Source organism: Rhinichthys klamathensis, unplaced genomic scaffold (genome assembly GCF_029890125.1).
Source record: "Rhinichthys klamathensis goyatoka isolate OS25496 unplaced genomic scaffold, OSU_Roscu_1.1 h1tg000108l_1, whole genome shotgun sequence".
Lineage (NCBI taxonomy): Eukaryota > Metazoa > Chordata > Actinopteri > Cypriniformes > Leuciscidae > Rhinichthys > Rhinichthys klamathensis.
The window spans coordinates 136,335-154,530 of NW_026606646.1; the positions used below are offsets into that span (position 1 = coordinate 136,335).

An 18,196-nucleotide genomic window follows, 5' to 3' on the forward strand; every position below is an offset into this window, starting at 1 on the left:
TTGCGCTTTGGTGCTGGTACTGACCTCGCTCCAAAAGTAAGCTGTGCTGCGTCTCGCCATGTTTACTTCCGGTATACTGCACGCAGGTTTTTGTATGCGCCGAGAAGTTCCTCTACTCAAAAGACCAAGATTCCTTGCGAATAGAACATGCGCAGAACACAAATCACTATGGGGATATGCCGATGCGCGTTTACATGACCAAAAATTCGGGTTAGAAAAGGGGTACCCCAGGTATCATATCCCGGTTTTTAAAATCCGGGATATAAGCATATTCGGGGTTTTGCAGGTGTTTACATGGCCGTGCTCGACCGGGTTATTGCTAATATCCCGGTTTTGAACGGGTTATTGGCTGCATGTAAACGTAGTCAGTGACCTTTTTCGGAGCAATACCTCAGCGATATCCTCCAGATCGAGGCAAAAGGGGTTACAGTGGAGGGATATATTCAAAATATAAAAATACGCAATGAAGGAGACACGACTACTATCGAGGCTAATGCTTACCGGTCTCAAGCGAAATCTGAGAAACCCATGACCTGTACCTCAAATGCAACCAGCACAGCCTTGAAGAAGATTTTATTAGCTGGTTCAGTGGCTAATTGTTTGGAGTTAGAAATATATAACTCGCGCTGCATATTTAGTAATTTTGCCTCAGATACAGGATTATACATTCGCTTTAACAAGCAGGTTGTTCATTACCACGGCAACCGCTTGCGTGTCATGCTGAATGCGGTTTTCGTGTTTAAAAAGTAACTATACATAAGAGATGGAAAGATGCAGATAACCATACATTATTTAAGGTTATTTCTATTCGTTACGATATTGATATATGAACTGATGTTGTCAAGTAAGCTTCATGCTTTCCCCGTTGCGAACGTGCACTCCTCTAAACTGTAGTCTACAGGTGCTGCACTGCTAGTTGACTGCTGCTCATTTCCCCCCGAGAATATCATGTTAACAACAACCCTTTAGAAAACGTAATTCCTTTGTGGATCCTCTTGATCTGCTTTCTCCATGTTTCTTTGACTAATCTCAGTGTCTCAGTCTCACGCACGCTGCACGCGAGTTAACCATGTTCGACACATTTCAATGGGAGTGGGGCCGTCCACACTGTTTTATCCATTGTAGGCACCGCTCACGTTGTGTTTTCGGCTTTGGAAACGGAAAGAACACAACTCCTCCAGACAATCTCTCGGGGTACCTAGTGTCCGATTTACAAACGCCGTGGGCGCACCGCTTCACCATCTTGCTTGGAGTCAATGTTTGACGGACCTGCTCACATAGTAACGGTTGCTATGATGTGTGAATGGACAATGGCCGTTTTGGGGGAGGGGCCGGCGAAAGGTCAATTGCTCAATAATCTTTTTTTCATTGTAGGCATCTGTGAATGGGCTGATGAAGCTATTATTGCTCAAAGGAACATTGAATTATTGAAAAATAATGCACACCCAAGGTGGTATTTCAGCCGTGACGCAAAGTGTCAATAAATCAATAGTCCAGCATAAATTATTCTGCTTATAATTAAGTTTCCACACTGCAAAACTAATTTTTCTAAAGTTTTTGTACTTAAAATGCTCTTGTGTGTAGAACTACTTTCTTAGCCATCTTCCTTATAAACTGCCCAAGCAGTTGTGCCTCCAAGTGGGGGCCATGGCCACTCCACTGACCCCCCCCCCCCCCCCCCCCATTTGTCAAAACCATGTTACTCACCATGTTACACTTTGATGAAAAATTATTTTGCTGTATTTGGCTGTAAGGCCCTTTGAAATATCTGAAATAATTTGTCAAAGTGAGGAAGAACAGTAATGCAGCCAAGAGAGGTCTGGGGCCTGGACCATGAATCTGATTTCTACTTGCATATGTAAAATAGACACAAATTAGAAAATTCCTCAAAACTTGCGCAATATGCTCATTACAATTACATGTTCTCACTAAATTATGTTATCAATAATAAAAGGCCTTTTTGACACTTGCGTGTTTCTGGCTTCCGGATTGGCGCTTGTAGGGTAAAACAGGAACGACAATGGCCGTACTGTCATGGCTTTGTCTCCGCCTCTGTGAAAAAATCCCTCTCAAAGTATTGGGGTTTTGATGCCAGAAGATAGACTTTATTATCAGAGATACACTGCTCAAAAAAAATTTAATGGAACTCTTAAAGGGATACTCCACCCAAAAATGAAAATTCTGTCATCATTTACTTACCCTCAAGTTGTTGCAAACCTGTATGAGTTTCTTACTTCTGCTGAACACAAAGGAAGATATTTTGAAGAACGATTGGAACCAAACAGTTGTTTGGCACCATTGACTTCCATAGTAGAAAAAAAAAATACTATGGAAGTCAATAGTGCCAAAGTTCCAATCGTTCTTCAAAATATCTTCCTTTGTGTTCAGCAGAAGAAAGAAACTCATACAAGTTTGCAACAACTTGAGGGTGAGTAAATGACAGAATTTTCATTTTTGGGTGGAGTATCCCTTTAATCATCACAGTATAACACCGTCAATTAAACTTCAGGGATATCAATCTGTCCAGTTAGGAAGCATAAGTGATAGTGAATCAGTTTCACTTGCTTTGGTGCAAATGAAAGTGACAAGTGCACTGGAGAGGCAACAGCAAGACAACCCCCAAAAAGGGAATGGTTTTGTAGGTGGTGGCCATAGAGAATTCAGGGTTTTTCCTGGCTCAAAACGAGGTAGAGGTGGTAAAATCCTGATCATGGCTGAAGAAAACACTTTTTACAAGCAAGTATTTTAATAAGATAATTAGATTTTTATTTTTGTCGAAGACTATCATATACTGTTTCCCACAGGATTTTTAGAATTCATTAATCTGGTGCACTTTGAGAGTTCAAAATTAAGAGCTCCAACCCATGTTCAGTGTGCAAAGAAAAAGTCTTGTACATTGACTTGTACTTGAACTTTAAAGGGAACTCTAGGGCTCATGCGCTATAGATGCGACAGATCAGCTCTAACGTCATACGAATCCACTGTTAAAAATAAATAATCCAACTGCTCGAACCTATGATATTTTCTATTATGGATATCTGCACCTGATCATCACATTACAATTATTCAAATTCTCAGTGTATGGTAACATATCACACTTGAAGTAGGCTGCTTTAAAGTTAACATTTATTTAAAAGAAGTAAATCGGTCATTTACTTGTCTGAGTAAAAAAGTTGCTTTTCCGGAATTTTGGGGGGAATTTTTGTCTAAATATAATTTATCCTGAAGCAATATTTTCATCAGTGTTCTGTCAGCTTTGACATGTTTAAATAAAAAAAAATAAAAAAACTTTCTAAACGATTGAACATTTGTATGAAAGCAGTCACGTTTTCAATCATGATGGTATTCAGGAAAACAGCACTTTTGGTCATGTGACGTATAATATGTTAAAACTCCTATATAGTATAGCCTATAATTCCCAATAAGGTGCGAGTTTGGCCTTTTATATCACTGTATTAGTCTATTGAGCTACATTATGAGTCCTGGCAGCAGGGGAATCCCGAGGGAACCAGGGAACAGAGCTGTGATATAAAGTTAAGGAAACTGAACAACCGAGAGAAATATATTCTGTATCTACTACCTCAGATTTAACATTTGATTTGTACGTCAGTATCGGGAATAACGTTATAATCTCGTTCACTGTAGAGAAAGCTGCTTGCATGTACAAAAGTAACCATGCAGACTTAAATGTAAACACAGCTTTTGTGTCTTTATCAGCTTTTCCATATATATACAGTAGCTACTGGCCCTAATAGTCATCACAAATACTTACCTTGCTCCATTTCTGTAAATCTGTTTTTATGAATGAATGAACTCTCTCACCCGTTGTCTTCGTCAACAGCCGCTTGCACCACCTGCTGGTAAGCCAACTAACAGCAGATGGAGATTATGAATCTATTTATATTCCTGTAGTTCCTGGTAGGGGTGTGCGATATCACGGTTTTTGATCGTGGACGATTAAAATGTCTCCACGATCTGCTTTTGAAGAAATATCGTAGTATCGTGCATTTTATCAGTTGCAGTTCTGGCGCCGAGCTCCGTCTCAACATCATACAACAAATGTTAACGCAGAGGAACGGGACACTGCAGTTCACAGAAGTTCATTATTTGCATGTGCTTTAAAGCCTTGCTGGTTAAACATGTAATTCACGTGCTGATGCGCTGTTCTGACGTGTGCTTTCTGAGCGCATACACCCGAAGCACACGGGCACTAAAAGCCTGTCTAACAGCGTCTGTTTACTGGACTACGTTATAAGTTATCTTTCGAGTCTTATTGCGCTAATATTGTCAAATACACACAAGGTTTACATAAACAAAGTTGGTTATGTCTAAAGTGAAAGCAAACAGAAAAAAAATGAGAGAAAATCTGCTTGTCAAATGCGTGTATAGAGGGTATGCGCATGACGTCACCGTCGGCCGGAGTGAATGCGGTCACGCCCACAAGTGGCAAAAAGACTGAGCGGGAGCATTTGTTTTCAGCGTGAATGCCGTGAAAATCACACAAAACACATCTAAAACGGGAAAGAGCTTTGCGATTGACTGTACAACTAGATTTGACCAGAAATCTGAGGTACTGTATATTTTTACAGACTGCAAAAAGCTACAGAACAGACTATATTCTGCATAATTGGATGTTTTTAAATAAACACTGACAAAAAACTATACAAGTTTTAGGGCTGGACGATATGATGATATACAGTATAACATTAATGTAAGTGATCACTCGGATTTAGACCTATCTATATTGTATTTATATAAAACGTTTACAGGCAAATTGTCTTCATTTATTTCCCTGGCGTCGAAATCAGGCACATATAAATGTCAGGAAACACGATTCCTGGCTGCATGTCAATATCCATGGATCACTGGATCTTTGATAAGTTGTAAGGAACACTATAATATCGAGTCCAACTTTTAGTTTAAACTGATAATAGTTTGTTTTACTCGCGTTAACGCAGTTTCCCCTATTAACTCCAGTCACGCAGCAGCTCTTCTGCCACTCAGTCCCGCTGAGGGGGGCGTGTTCCGGCGGGGAAGTGACGTTAATGCATTCCCTCCACTGATCTATATAGAATGACTGGATAGCTCATGACGTCATAAACAGTGAAGCCACCGCGCCGCCATATTGTGATTCCCTAGTGAGCTCACGCGTTCTATTGAATCAATAGGAAATTGTATGATTTGACTGAGAAAACATTGCATAACGAGACACCGTCTTTAAATCTAAAGTCTCCCTGAACAGTCTTACAATGCAAACATCCTAAGCATTTAAATGGGTATTTGTTTAAAGTCGGAAATTATTCCTGCTTACTAAAAATTAAGTATATGTGAATTGTGAACTTAAAATTTATCTCTTTCTGATTGTGTTTTACAGATAGATCAGTAGTCTGTTCAAGTATTTGATTAGTTAGCAAGAACATGTCCAGGAAATGCATACAAATTGTATGGGTTAATGTACACCTGTTTCACCTCTTATTTACCCCTTATTTACACTGCACACGTCTGTGGCGCGTTTACAGCTGCGACACGGCTACCGGAGCTGATCGCACCCACAAATCGGCAAATCACGTGGAAATGCTCCCGGTGTGAGTTGACACCGCGTGAAGGTAGGAATAAAACATTGTCGGAGCCATAATGCGCCGCAGATGTGTGCAGTGTAAATAAGGGGTTTACACATAGGCCTACTCCGTTTGCAGTGCATATTTTTTACCATACCCATGTCAACAGGTTGGAGCTTTCACTGCACACGGATGCCCGTCCTGTGCGGTGCGTGCAGAGATCGTTTGTGCTGCAGACGCTGAATTAAAGTGACAGCGCATGGTTCGTGGTCAAACTGAACACGGATTGACATGAAAATATTAAATAGGCCTATATGCATTTAATAAAATGTATAAGTAATGCATTGAATAATACGTTTATTGGGTTTAAACTTGAATACGTCTGTGAAAGAATGCATAGTAGGCTATAATTTTTTTAAACAACACGGAATTAGCGACAATTGTGCATATAAATTACTATATATGGGCTTAAAGTACAACCTGTGAGCAGTTTTTCAAGATCCTTTTGTAATCTTCGTTTTACACTTGTTGATGCGCAGCGGGTCATCTTAAAAGTGCCGTCGGAGCGACCTATCTCTGTATAACGGCCAATGGAGCCCTCTGCTGGTAGGGAATCGTAAGATGGCCGCTCGAACACTTCCGGTGGCTTCACTGCCTGGTGGCAGTTTAGAACGTCATGAGCTATCCAGTCATTATATAGATCAGTGATTCCCTCTATATTAGACGCGTCGCGTGCAGCTCTTAAAGCGACAGTAGCCAGTTAGTAAACAAGCTGCCTCTTGTCCTTAAAGAGATAGTTCACCCAAAAATAAAAATTCTGTCATTATTTACTCACTCTAATGTTGTTCCAAACCTGTATTAATTTCTTTCTTCTGTTGAAAATAAAAGTTATTTGGAAGAATGTGGCTAACCAAACAGTTGCTGGTCCCCATTGACTTCCATAGTAGGAAAACATATGGAAGTCACTGGAGTACAGCAACTGTTTGGTTAGCCACATTCTTCCAAATAACTTTTATTTTCAACAGAAGAAAGAAACTTATTCGGGTTTAAAACAACTTGAGAGAGTAAATGATGACAATTAAAATGTTTGGGAGAACTATCCCTTTAATGTTAATAAAACAACAAAACACAAAGAGGAAATCACTCACTGCTCTTGACTGAGAACTTTAGTAGTAGCTTTAATAATAATCAATGTATAATTTATACAGTGAAGTCTATGTTGTTTTATTTTCGTATTTGTTCATTTAGCCTAATTACTTTCTTCAATGCTACTGTTAAATACCCCTACTGTAGCTGAAAAAATTAAGCACTGTTTATTTCATTTGTATATTAAGTTGTGTATGCTTAATGTGTATCTTTGTTCCCAATTCTTAATAACAAAGAAAATAATGATAAAGATGTTTATCTTCGCCACTTTGGCCTAAATGTCTGCCATTCTTTTTTCTTTTGTTACCTATAAGGCTTTTTTTTAAATAGGGACATTAGTTTGGCTGTAATGCTCAGTCACTTGCAAAATAGTAAAACCAACATGAAAAAGAATCGTGATAAAATTGTTAATCGTGATTTTCCTGAAAAAAATCGTGATATGATATTTTTGCCATATCGCCCACCCCTAGTTCCTGGATGTGAAATGTTGAATTTTCTGTCGAATTTGAACAACTGAATTTGTGGAAACGAATTTGTAAAGCAAAATAAAATGGACTGAAAATTGCCTGTCGAATATTATAGGTTGTATTTGTGGAATCTGAAAGGTCAATATGGATTATTGAATTTTTAATAATGAAAATGTGTGTGAAATGTTTTGAATTGAAATATTCACAGCTTAAATATTCAACCATACTTTATCAACTTTATTAATTCCACAAGGGGCAATTAGTTAAGAGCAGCATGTATACAACAGTACATAACACAATCACACACATTTCTCACAGCATACAAGCAGTCAATATGTGCACTTTTTTAAAAAAAAAACAAAGAACCCTACACAGAGTTTAAAAGTTTGATCGCAGAAGGGATGAAAGATTTGGAGTGGCGGTTCGTCTTACACACAGGAAGCGCATAACGACACCCAGAAGGCAACAGAGAAAATTCACCTGCCAAAGCATGTCCCAGAGAGGCTAAGATACTCGCTGCCTTCCAAACTATTTGTTGGTTACCGAAGACATTAAGGTCTCTCTGTTTCACACCGATAATGTTAGAACAGATTTTTACAATGTTGTTCAGGCTGTTCCTGTCTTTAACTGTCAGATTGTGAAACCAACAGATAGAAGAAAAACTTAAAAGACTCAATAAAAGACTGGTAAAATCTGCACAGGATGACCGGCGTAACAGAGAAGGAGTTTAGTTTGCGGAGAAGATAAATTCTCTGTTGCCCCCGCTTCACGATGGCAGCGCTGTTTATATCAAACTTAAGATGGTCATCAAAAACAGTGCCCAAATATTGATATGATGCTCTCTGAAGCAGTATCTCTATTTCACCCAAAGTCAATAATTAATTATTTGGTTTTAGATACATTTAAGTCAAGGAAATGGTTATCACACCATGAGATAAAGTCAGTCAGAGCATTCCCATGGTCAGATACTGGACCTTGGAGGAGTGACAACAACGCAGTGTCAACGGAAAACTTGACCAAATAGCTGCTCTCCTGGGCGCTTCTGCATCCATTTGTGTACATGATAAAAAATGGGTGAAAGGACACACCCCTGAGGTGATCCTGTAGAGAGCAATAAGGGGTCTGATAAATGACCATTTGCAGATACCCTCTGCTCTCTAACAGTTAAAAAATCTAAAATCCATAAAACAAGTTGGTGAGGCAAGAAGCAGCAGCTTGTCTATTAAAATATGTGGTTGCAATGTATTAAAAGCTGAAGAAAAGTCTGCAAACAGAAGCCTGGCATGGGATTTTGGTTTATCTAAATGCTTATATACGCTATTCAAGATAAAAAGCTTTGCATCCTCTACTCCCCTCCCCGCTCGATAGGCAAATTGCAGGGGGTCCAGTCTTCCCTCTACAGATGATAGCACCAGGTTTTTAACGATTTTTTTTTTTCAAATCTCTTTATAATTAATGATGTTAAAGCAACAGGCCTGAAATCATTTAGTTTCTCTGGTTTGCTAATCTTCTTGGGAACTGGGATCACTTTGGAGGATTTCCAAAGAGTGGGAACTACACTACTCTCCAGTGACATCTGAAAGATGTGCTGGAGGACACTGCTCAGCTGGTCGGCACAATAGCGCAGTGTACGCCCACAGACAAGATCAGGTCTAGGGGCCTTCCTGATGTTGATCTTATTCAGATGGTCCCTGACACACTCTTGACTGATGGTGACATCATTTTGAGAAAATAGAGACTCTCTCAAACAAGAAATATTTTCAGAAAAGTCATATTTTTCAAAACAAGAATAGAAGTTGTTAAAAGCATTCGGGAGATCAGCGTCATTTAATCCCCTAATTGTTATAGGTTTCCTGCTGTCTCCGCTTCCCTGAGTAGCTGAGGACATTGCTTTGATTCCCCTCCAAGCTGCACGAAGATCCCCACTACTATACTTGTGTTCCACCTTATCCTTATACATGATTTTAGCTTTCCTTATCCCATTCCTTACTTCTCTATTGATTTCCTTCCTTTCCTAGATACTCCCTGTATAAAAAATGCATTTCTTTTTATTCAGAACACTTTTTAATTCTTTAGTGACCCATGGTTTGTTGTTAGGGAATACTGTGATGTTTTTGCAGGGAATATTACTGTCTACACAGAAAGATATATAAGAAGACACAGTTTGTGTAAGTTCATTTAAATCAGGGCAGGAACTATAAAACACGTCCCAGTCTGTGCATTCAAAACATGCTTGTAAGCTGGCAATGCCATTTTCAGTCCAGCATTTCACCGTCTTAACAATCTTCTCCTGTCGCTTACAGATGGATTTATAAGGTATCAGGAGGACACTATTATGGTAGGATGCACCAAAAGCAGGCCTGGCATGGATTTAAAAGCACCAGGCACTGAGCCGAGGCACAAGTCAATGGTGGAGTTGTTCATAGTTGTTGCACAAGTGATATACTGCTCATATGTTTTCAGTGTCTTATGTATCTGGCAGTGGTTAAAATCTCCCATAACAAGTATTTTGGAGCATCAGATGAGAGAGCATCGAGTCTGTTGGTCACTTCCGCGATCAAGTACGCAGCTGAGGAGGCTATATACATCAGGTTGAAGAAAAGCTGGGGAAACTCCCTTGGAAGATAGAAAGGGCGAAGAGAGATAGATAGCAGCTCGAGGTCAGGGGTACAGATTTCCTCCCGAACAGTGACGGTGTTACAGTACCTCTCATTGATGTAGAAGCAGATTCCTCCCCCGGTGGATTTGTTTGTTTTAACAGGTGACCTGTCCATGCGCACAGGGCACCCGAAGCCGCTAATGCGTAGATCCTCATTCCTGTCCGCCTCTCCCAGCCATGTCTCAGTGAAAGCCAGCAGGCATGTGTCTCTAAAGTCGCGCTTACACCTAGCGTACGCCTCCACTTTATTCTGAATGGACTGTACATTGGAGAGAAGAATGGTGGGAAGCGGAGGGAGCCGGCGTCTATCAGCCAACCCACATCTCCTTAGTCGGCGTTGGACACCACCTCTCCTTCCTCTCTTCCTCCGGTGATTTTTGGGAACTTTATGTATATCCCCTGTTGCAGCATTATCTTTGCTGCAAACCAGATATGAACTATTGTCACTAGCAGCAGGTGTAAGTGGACGGAGTTCGAGCAGTAGCTCTCGAGAGTGGATAATCCTGTGACCAGCCTCGCCGCCGCCATCACTTCCCCAGGTAAAACGATTAAGAATCGTAATCAAAAGTGTCAGATAGACAATTCATGGCTCCGGATTAAAAAAACAACAACAACAACAACAAAAGAAAAAAAGTTTAAAAAGTGCACGACAAGTGAAAACAAATGTAACAAACACACGTAACAACAAACGATCAAGCGTTCAGCATTCACGCTGCTCACGGGTCGCACAGAAGCTTGAGCGCCCCCTTCCTGTAGTGTCTCAACCATGTTGAATTTCAGCCCATAAAAAGAAAGCCCTAAAAATACAATGCATTAAAATGCAAGCACTTGTCGATGCAACGCATATTTTTTTCAATTAGTGCAATTCAAGAAGCTTTTTTGTTTCAAAAAAATTTGGCATTACTTTACTTCCATACAAGTACAGCCAGGGGTTAAATTGGGCAGGGGCTGTCTAGGGCTGAGCCCTGTCACACTGCAACTCATCAGTCTACTTTCATCGTATATTTTCAACAATATTTACACATTTCTTATTACTAATTCAAGCAATGATTCAAAAGCATTGCCTTTTATGGCGTTAAATAATGGACGAAACAGCGCAAGCGCATAAACATTGCGCAAGTCAATTACAGCAGTGTGAGCACAGTGACAAAGCTCGCAAGTAAAATATAAACCTGCAGAAATAAATCCCAAACTTGAGCAAAACATTTTTTATTGTGCACACAAATCAGCACATTGCGAGGAGAAATAACATAACTCTGTCTGTTCTGCATTGAATCAACACTGAACTGACCTCAGCTGAAAAACAGCCGAAATGCATAATTTTACTGTTATCACTGTAAAGCTTCTTTGTATTGTATAAAGCGATATATATAAATAAAGGTAACTTGACTTGTCTTCTGCACGGGCAAGCTGAAATCTTCACGCACACAAGTCAGTTTTGACAGGGGGCGGGGTCCAAACCTATGTGTTATCAAATGCTATTGGCTGCTGGCCTTTTCTGAAACTTTGATTGGCTGCATGTATTACGTTCAAGGGATACATTTTCTTTTTGAGCTCATATGTCTTAATAGCTGTAAGATTTGTTTGTGCAAACATGCTAAGTTTCATATGTATTATGCTCGAGAGGTCAGCTAAAATGAAAGATGAAGGTTGTGATGTTACTATTGTACACTAGAGGGAGCCACGGGATCTTTTAAGCCTAATGTTTTTCCTTTCAGTGTCCATCCCTTTGAATGCTTATTTAAAGTTTCCATCCCCTCCCCCACCACCACCACACACATAACAATTCCTTAACCCCTGAGTAAAATTGCAATGCTAATGGCCAAAATGGTAATAAATAAAAAAAAAACTGTGGAAGACCATGAGATGTCCTCATTTATTAAACAAATGTGTGTGTCTATGTGTGTGTCTCTGTGTGTTTGACCTTAAATAGGCCTTTTGTTCAGATGAGTGAGATAAAAATTTAGGAAAAACATGCAGCCAACTAACTCTGATATCTACAGTGCCTGAAGTCAAAAAGGCAAGAGGTCTGAGTGCTCTCAGCTGGGCAGAACGCTATCACTATCTGTAGAGATAAGATTGTCCAATAAGGAGATGACTGCCCCTAAGCACAGACACAGATAAACTAATTTTAGCTGCATGTGAACAAAAGTACCTAAGAAACCTTTAACCTCATTTACACACATGTATAAATATGGTCCTGAGTGAAAAGAGGATGGGGACAGTGATTCAAAGGAACTGGTATGGAGAGAGACAAAGAAAGACAGAAGATGATGCTGGAAAAGTTAAAGACGGTGGCTTCTATGAGGGCATGTTACCAGGGCTTTGATCCTGTAGCTTATCTGCACTATAACTACACTCCACCCCGAGCAGACTTTGAAAGGAGAAGTAGCATTGTGCCATGGAAACTCCGCTGTCTGCACAGAGCCTTTACTGAAGGTGAGCATAAATGTTTGTAAGCAGGGCGGCAGGCACCATTGAGGTCCCTGAGGTGCGGATCTCTGTATTTTTCAAAGGTAGGCTACATATAATAAAGATAAAGATGAAATAATTGCCTAATATTAACTCTACTTTGGTGCTTTATGGATATTGCAAAATGCCAAGATAACCATCTCATCTGAGCTGCCTCTGTGGTCTAACACCACTCGTCAATGTCAAAAGGTGTGTTCGACTTGAATAGACTGATAGGTGTATGACATCAAAGTACAGCGAGAGCAATTCAAAAGAATACTGAGCCGTTTGCTCTCTAATTGCTCTTGTGGTACTTTGATGTCATACACTGATTGGTCTAAAATGTTTAAGATGATCAATCAAATCAAAGTAGGAGGGCTTTATGTACACAGCAGCTGCTGAGCACGAATTCCAGTGTAAAGCTTCAGTTAACGGTCATAAATTGCGAGATAAAATGTGATGTAAACCATGTAAGTATATAAACTAAACGTTTACAGACAGACAGAGATAATCAGGGAAAAGCAAGGCCCAGCAAGGGATTATATGTTCTTTGCTAATTACAGTGGAAAGTATGTCTCGCTCAATTTAACAACAATTGGATTGAGTTCTATCATGAGCATCTTGAAAAACCTTTCTATGATATGCCATTAGAAAAGAAAATAAGAACTATCCTATGGTGAGACATTTTCATGTAGCACACAACAGCAATCGAGATAGCCTCATTGTGAAAACATTAGAAACAGTGGAAGCAAAATAAATATAAGAGGTGAAGACCATTTAAAGTTATTATTGCAACGAGAAACATTTTATATATATATCAATTGAAGGCAATGGTTTTAGTCTCTTTCTTTGAAACGGTTTATTCTTCATTTATTTCTATGTGGTAAATACTTTTTTTCTTGTTCTGTTGGGTATTTATCTTTTTTCTATTGTAACACCATCTAGTGGTGTCCTTGGAGACTAGCTTTAGATTTACTAAGGGGCGGCAGTGGCTCAGTGGTTCATGTAGGTTGTCTACAAACCGGAAGGTTGGTGGTTCAATCCTCGGTTCCACCTGACCAAGTGTCGAGGTGTCCATGAGCAAGACACCTAACCCCAGCTGCTCCCGACGAGCTGGATGGCGCCTTGCATGGCTGCCGTCGCCCGTCGGTGTATGAATGAGTGAGTGAATGGGTGAATGTGAGGCAAATGTAAAGCGCTTTGGTGGCCATTGGGTCTGTGAAAGCGCTATATAAATGCAGTCCATTTACCATTTACTCCACCTAGAACAGTGGTTTTCAATCTTGGTCCGGGGGACTCGTCGCTCTGCACATTTTGTATGTCTCTCTTGTCTGACACACTCAGTTCAGTCTGCTAACAAGCTGATGATCCGAATCATGTTTGTTAAATAAGGGAGACATACAAAATGTGCAGAACGGTTGGTCCCTAGGACCAGGATTGAAAACCACTGCCCTGGTGGTTTTTCTGATATTAATTATCTTTGAGTGCTGCTTCATTTGAGTCCAATTTGGCTGTTCTGGATGAGAGCCCTTTTCTGAGTCATTGATGTGTTTGTTGGTCGCACCCTAAAGAAGTTATGTGTTGCCGAAACGGGTGGGTTTGCAGCCCATGATATGTATTTTAAAATTTGAATTAGCCAGTTGAATAAAGGCTTTTAATAATTGGAATCTGAAGTGTGCCTTGAACTATCCTTTTTTGGGGGCGGATTAACTGGTGAGTCAACTGGTCATTTGATCTCAAAATGTTTGCTCCCATGTTGATTAGTTTTCAACTAATTCAAAAGCTATGCTCCCCATGGCAAGATTATCTGTTTCCATGATCTTTTTTCAGGTTTCATGGTTATTCAAAGTTCCCTTTATAAATCCTGGTTAGTGGAATATTGTGTTTTCAGTATAAAAAATAAATTTTAAGCTTTAGAAGCAAACTAAAGCATCACGAGAGACAGCGTTAAACTACCTCATGTCTCAAAGCACACAGTACAATAATCATGAACATAAACCACTTAAAGAGCACTTACCTGTACCACCTGACTGCTGCAGCGTTGATAGTGTTGCCATTGAAACGCATTAATTCGAGTCACGAACCACTCCGAGTATAACATCATGGGTTTTCATCTCTTTCATCCAAATTACAGTTATGGTTCAGGAGGAACTGTAAAAGGTGGCTGCTGTTTTGGTTGCAGTCAGGGGCGGATTAGTGCATAGGATAACCTAGGCTGCAGCCTAGGGGCCACATGATCAGGGGCCTCTGTTCAGTGGTTTTTGGAAATATTTACTCCAATATATTGCATATGAACAAATAAACTACAAACAATATACACTCACCTAAAGGATTATTAGGAACACCTGTTCAATTTCTCATTAATGCAATTATCTAATCAACCAATCACATGGCCGTTGCTTCAATGCATTTAGGGGTGTGGTCCTGGTCAAGACAATCTCCTGAACTCCAAACTGAATGTCAGAATGGGAAAGAAAGGTGATTTAAGCTATTTTGAGCGTGGCATGGTTGTTGGTGCCAGACGGGCCGGTCTGAATATTTCACAATCTGCTCAGTTACTGGGATTTTCACGCACAACCATTTCTAGGGTTTACAAAGAATGGTGTGAAAAGGGAAAAACGTCAAGTATGTGGCAGTCCTGTGGGCAAAAATGCCTTGTTGATGCTAGAGGTCAGAGGAGAATGGGCCGACTGATTCAAGCTGATAGAAGACCAACTTTGACTGAAATAACCACTCGTTACAACCGAGGTATGCAGCAAAGCATTTGTGAAGCCACAACACGCACAACCTTGAGGCGGATGGGCTACAACAGCAAAAGACCCCACCGGGTACCACTCATCTCCACTACAAATAGGAAAAAGAGGCTACAATTTGCAAGAGCTCACCAAAATTGGACAGTTGAAGACTGGAAAAATGTTGCCTGGTCTGATGAGTCTCGATTTCTGTTGAGACATTCAGATGGTAGAGTCAGAATTTGGCGTAAACAGAATGAGAACATGGATCCATCATGCCTTGTTACCACTGTGCAGGCTGGTGGTGGTGTAATGGTGTGGGGGATGTTTTCTTGGCACACTTTAGGCCCCTTAGTGCCAATTGGGCATCGTTTAAATGCCACGGCCTACCTGAGCATTGTTTCTGACCATGTCCATCCCTTTATGGCCACCATGTACCCATCCTCTGATGGCTACTTCCAACAGGATAATGCACCATGTCACAAAGCTCGAATCATTTCAAATTGGTTTCTTGAACATGACAATGAGTTCACTGTACTAAAATGCCCCCCACAGTCACCAGATCTCAACCCAATAGAGCATCTTTGGGATGAGTTCACTGTACTAAAATGGCCCCCAAAGTCACCAGATCTCAACCCAATAGAGCATCTTTGGGATGTGGTGGAACGGGAGCTTCGTGCCCTGGATGTGCATCCCACAAATCTCCATCAACTGCAAGATGCTATCCTATCAATATGGGCCAACATTTCTAAAGAATGCTTTCAGCACCTTGTTGAATCAAAGTTCTGAAGGCGAAAGGGGGTCAAACACAGTATTAGTATGGTGTTCCTAATAATCCTTTAGGTGAGTGTATATATATATATATTTGTTTGTAGTTTATTTAGAATATAGTTAACAACATAATCTAAATATAAATGAAGGTCAAGGGCACATGTTGAGTACACAGTTTTACCTGGAAACAAATCCTGCTCAAATAGGCTATATAAGTAAACATCACATACTTGGCATTTTCAAGGCGTTTGGTTGCACTGAAGAAATTTTTTTTTGTCCTGCTTCTAGTCAGTGAGCTCACCTTCACCATATTCAGGTCATATTTATGCCAGTATCAGGTCAATGTGATTTTCAAATCTGTGAAGAATAAAACCCCACCTGTGAGCATACTGAGGATCATAGCAACTATTGTATTAACATTAATATAATGTCCACTCTTTACACAAAAACATGATATTTGTGATCTCATGCATGCATGTATTATTGCACAGTACATTTAGCATATGAGCAGAAATTTGCGAACAAAAGCTTCATTGATGTGGCAGTAGGCTGTAAGCTTACTTTCCACCATGGTCCTGGAATAATTAGCAAAATTTGCTACATCTAAATGATCTAGTCCCATTAAATGAATTTAAGACCATGTTTCTTTTATGTGTGATGCTTTTTTGTTTGTTTTTGACTATGTTGTATTTGTATTTAAATTGTAACTGGTGTGCCGTCTTGGCCAGGTCTCCCTCGGAAAAGAGATTTCAGTCTCAAGGGACTTCCTGGTTAAATAAAGGTAAAAAAAAACCCCACATAAACACTTCATAATCTATCCAAAACAGGTCAATGAAATTTTGTCTAAACACTCATGTTACGTCTGTAACATCATTTTTATGTTATATTATAGGGCATATAAATGTTAATTTGCAGTTTAATACGTTGCTTATAAAGACATTTTATTTCAGCCGATTTCACTCATCTCAGCAATATAGTTTGGGGAAAACCAAACTAGTTAATGTGTACATGTTCATGTAAAAAAAAAGCATTTTTACTAATGTAAGCAAGTGTAGTAAACGAAACCGCGCATTTGCACCATTCATTCACACAGAGACACGCATAACATGCAGGATTCATATTTAAACAGTCTTTTTGTGGTTTCCAGACACAAGTCCATGTCGTGATTAAAATTAAGAACTTTACTTACCATTCACAATCCTCGGCTGGATCCATTGGTCCTCGAAATGAAACTGAAACCAGGTCTTCTTTTGAGGTAAATTATTCCTCACCGCGTCCCAAGACGACATAAAATACATGAATCTGATTAAACTTGATGCATTTGTCATGATAGATTGACGGAAGCAAGTGCAAATAAACTCTTTTATTTAAAGTGGTAACAATGAGGAAGTCCAACACAGATACACAGGTAAGTGGTGCAGGGACTCCGATGGTCAGATGATCCAAGTGCAGAAACAGTGGTGCGGTGATGAGAGTCCAGTGCCGAATCGATATCCAGATAATCCACATAAACAAGAACCGGAACAGGATGGACATGAGACTCGAACACGACTGGAACACAGACACACCGGGGAAACCACATACAACGATCTGACAAGGAAGATGAGAAGATGATGAGTATAAGTGCACAAAATCAGACGAGCTGCAGCTGGTGATGGGATAATGAGTGGATGGCTGATGAGCGCTGATGAGCGGCCACGCCCATCTAATAAGCGCACCCACATACAACAACAGAAACACGAGACAAGAAGAAGACATAGGATTTACCAACCGTGACAGTACCCCCTTCCCTAGGAACGCCTCCTGGCGTTCCCAGACTCCCTTACCTGCCGATTGTAATCATCGATAAGGGAGTGATCCAGGATGTCTCTAGCTGGTACCCAACTTCTCTCCTCCGGACCGTAACCTTCCCAGTCCACCAAGTACTGGAATCCGCGTCCCCTCCGTCTTGAGTCCAGAACACGATTGACAGAATAAGACAGAATCTACGAGACGCGGCGGGGGGGGGGGGGGATAGGGGTGGGGGGGGGGGGGTGGGGGGGGGGGGACCGGGACTGGCGGATTAATTAGAGCAAAATATACGGGCTTAATTTTGGAAACATGAAATACGGGATGAATCCTCCTGTACACTGGAGGAAGGTTGAGGCGGACTGTCACCGGACTAATGATTTTAGTGACAGAGAACGGGCCAATGAATTTCGGTGCAAGCTTATTCGAAACGGAGCGGAGAGTCCAAGTGCGGTGACACCTCTGGACGAAGGCGTGGGCGGAGGGGATCGCGACTTCGGACTCCAGACTAGGAAAAATAGGTGGCTGGTAACCTACACTACACTCAAATGGTGATAGGCCCGTAGATGACACTGGCAACGTGTTGTGGGCGTACTCCACCATAGACAGTTGTTGACTCCAAGA

At 40.6% G+C, this 18,196-nt stretch overlaps 1 protein-coding gene across 1 annotated transcript in view; it reads left to right on the forward strand.

Moving 5' to 3' along the window:
* The first annotated feature begins 12,007 nt into the window (after positions 1–12,007).
* LOC130087361 (phenylethanolamine N-methyltransferase) overlaps positions 12,008–18,196 on the forward strand; it is a 77,425-nt gene continuing 71,236 nt past the window's right edge. Inside the window, exon 1 of the mRNA XM_056253637.1 lies at positions 12,008–12,269. Within this exon, the coding sequence (XP_056109612.1) occupies positions 12,074–12,269 (196 nt within the window). The 5' untranslated portion in view covers positions 12,008–12,073. The remainder of the gene's footprint in view (positions 12,270–18,196) is intronic.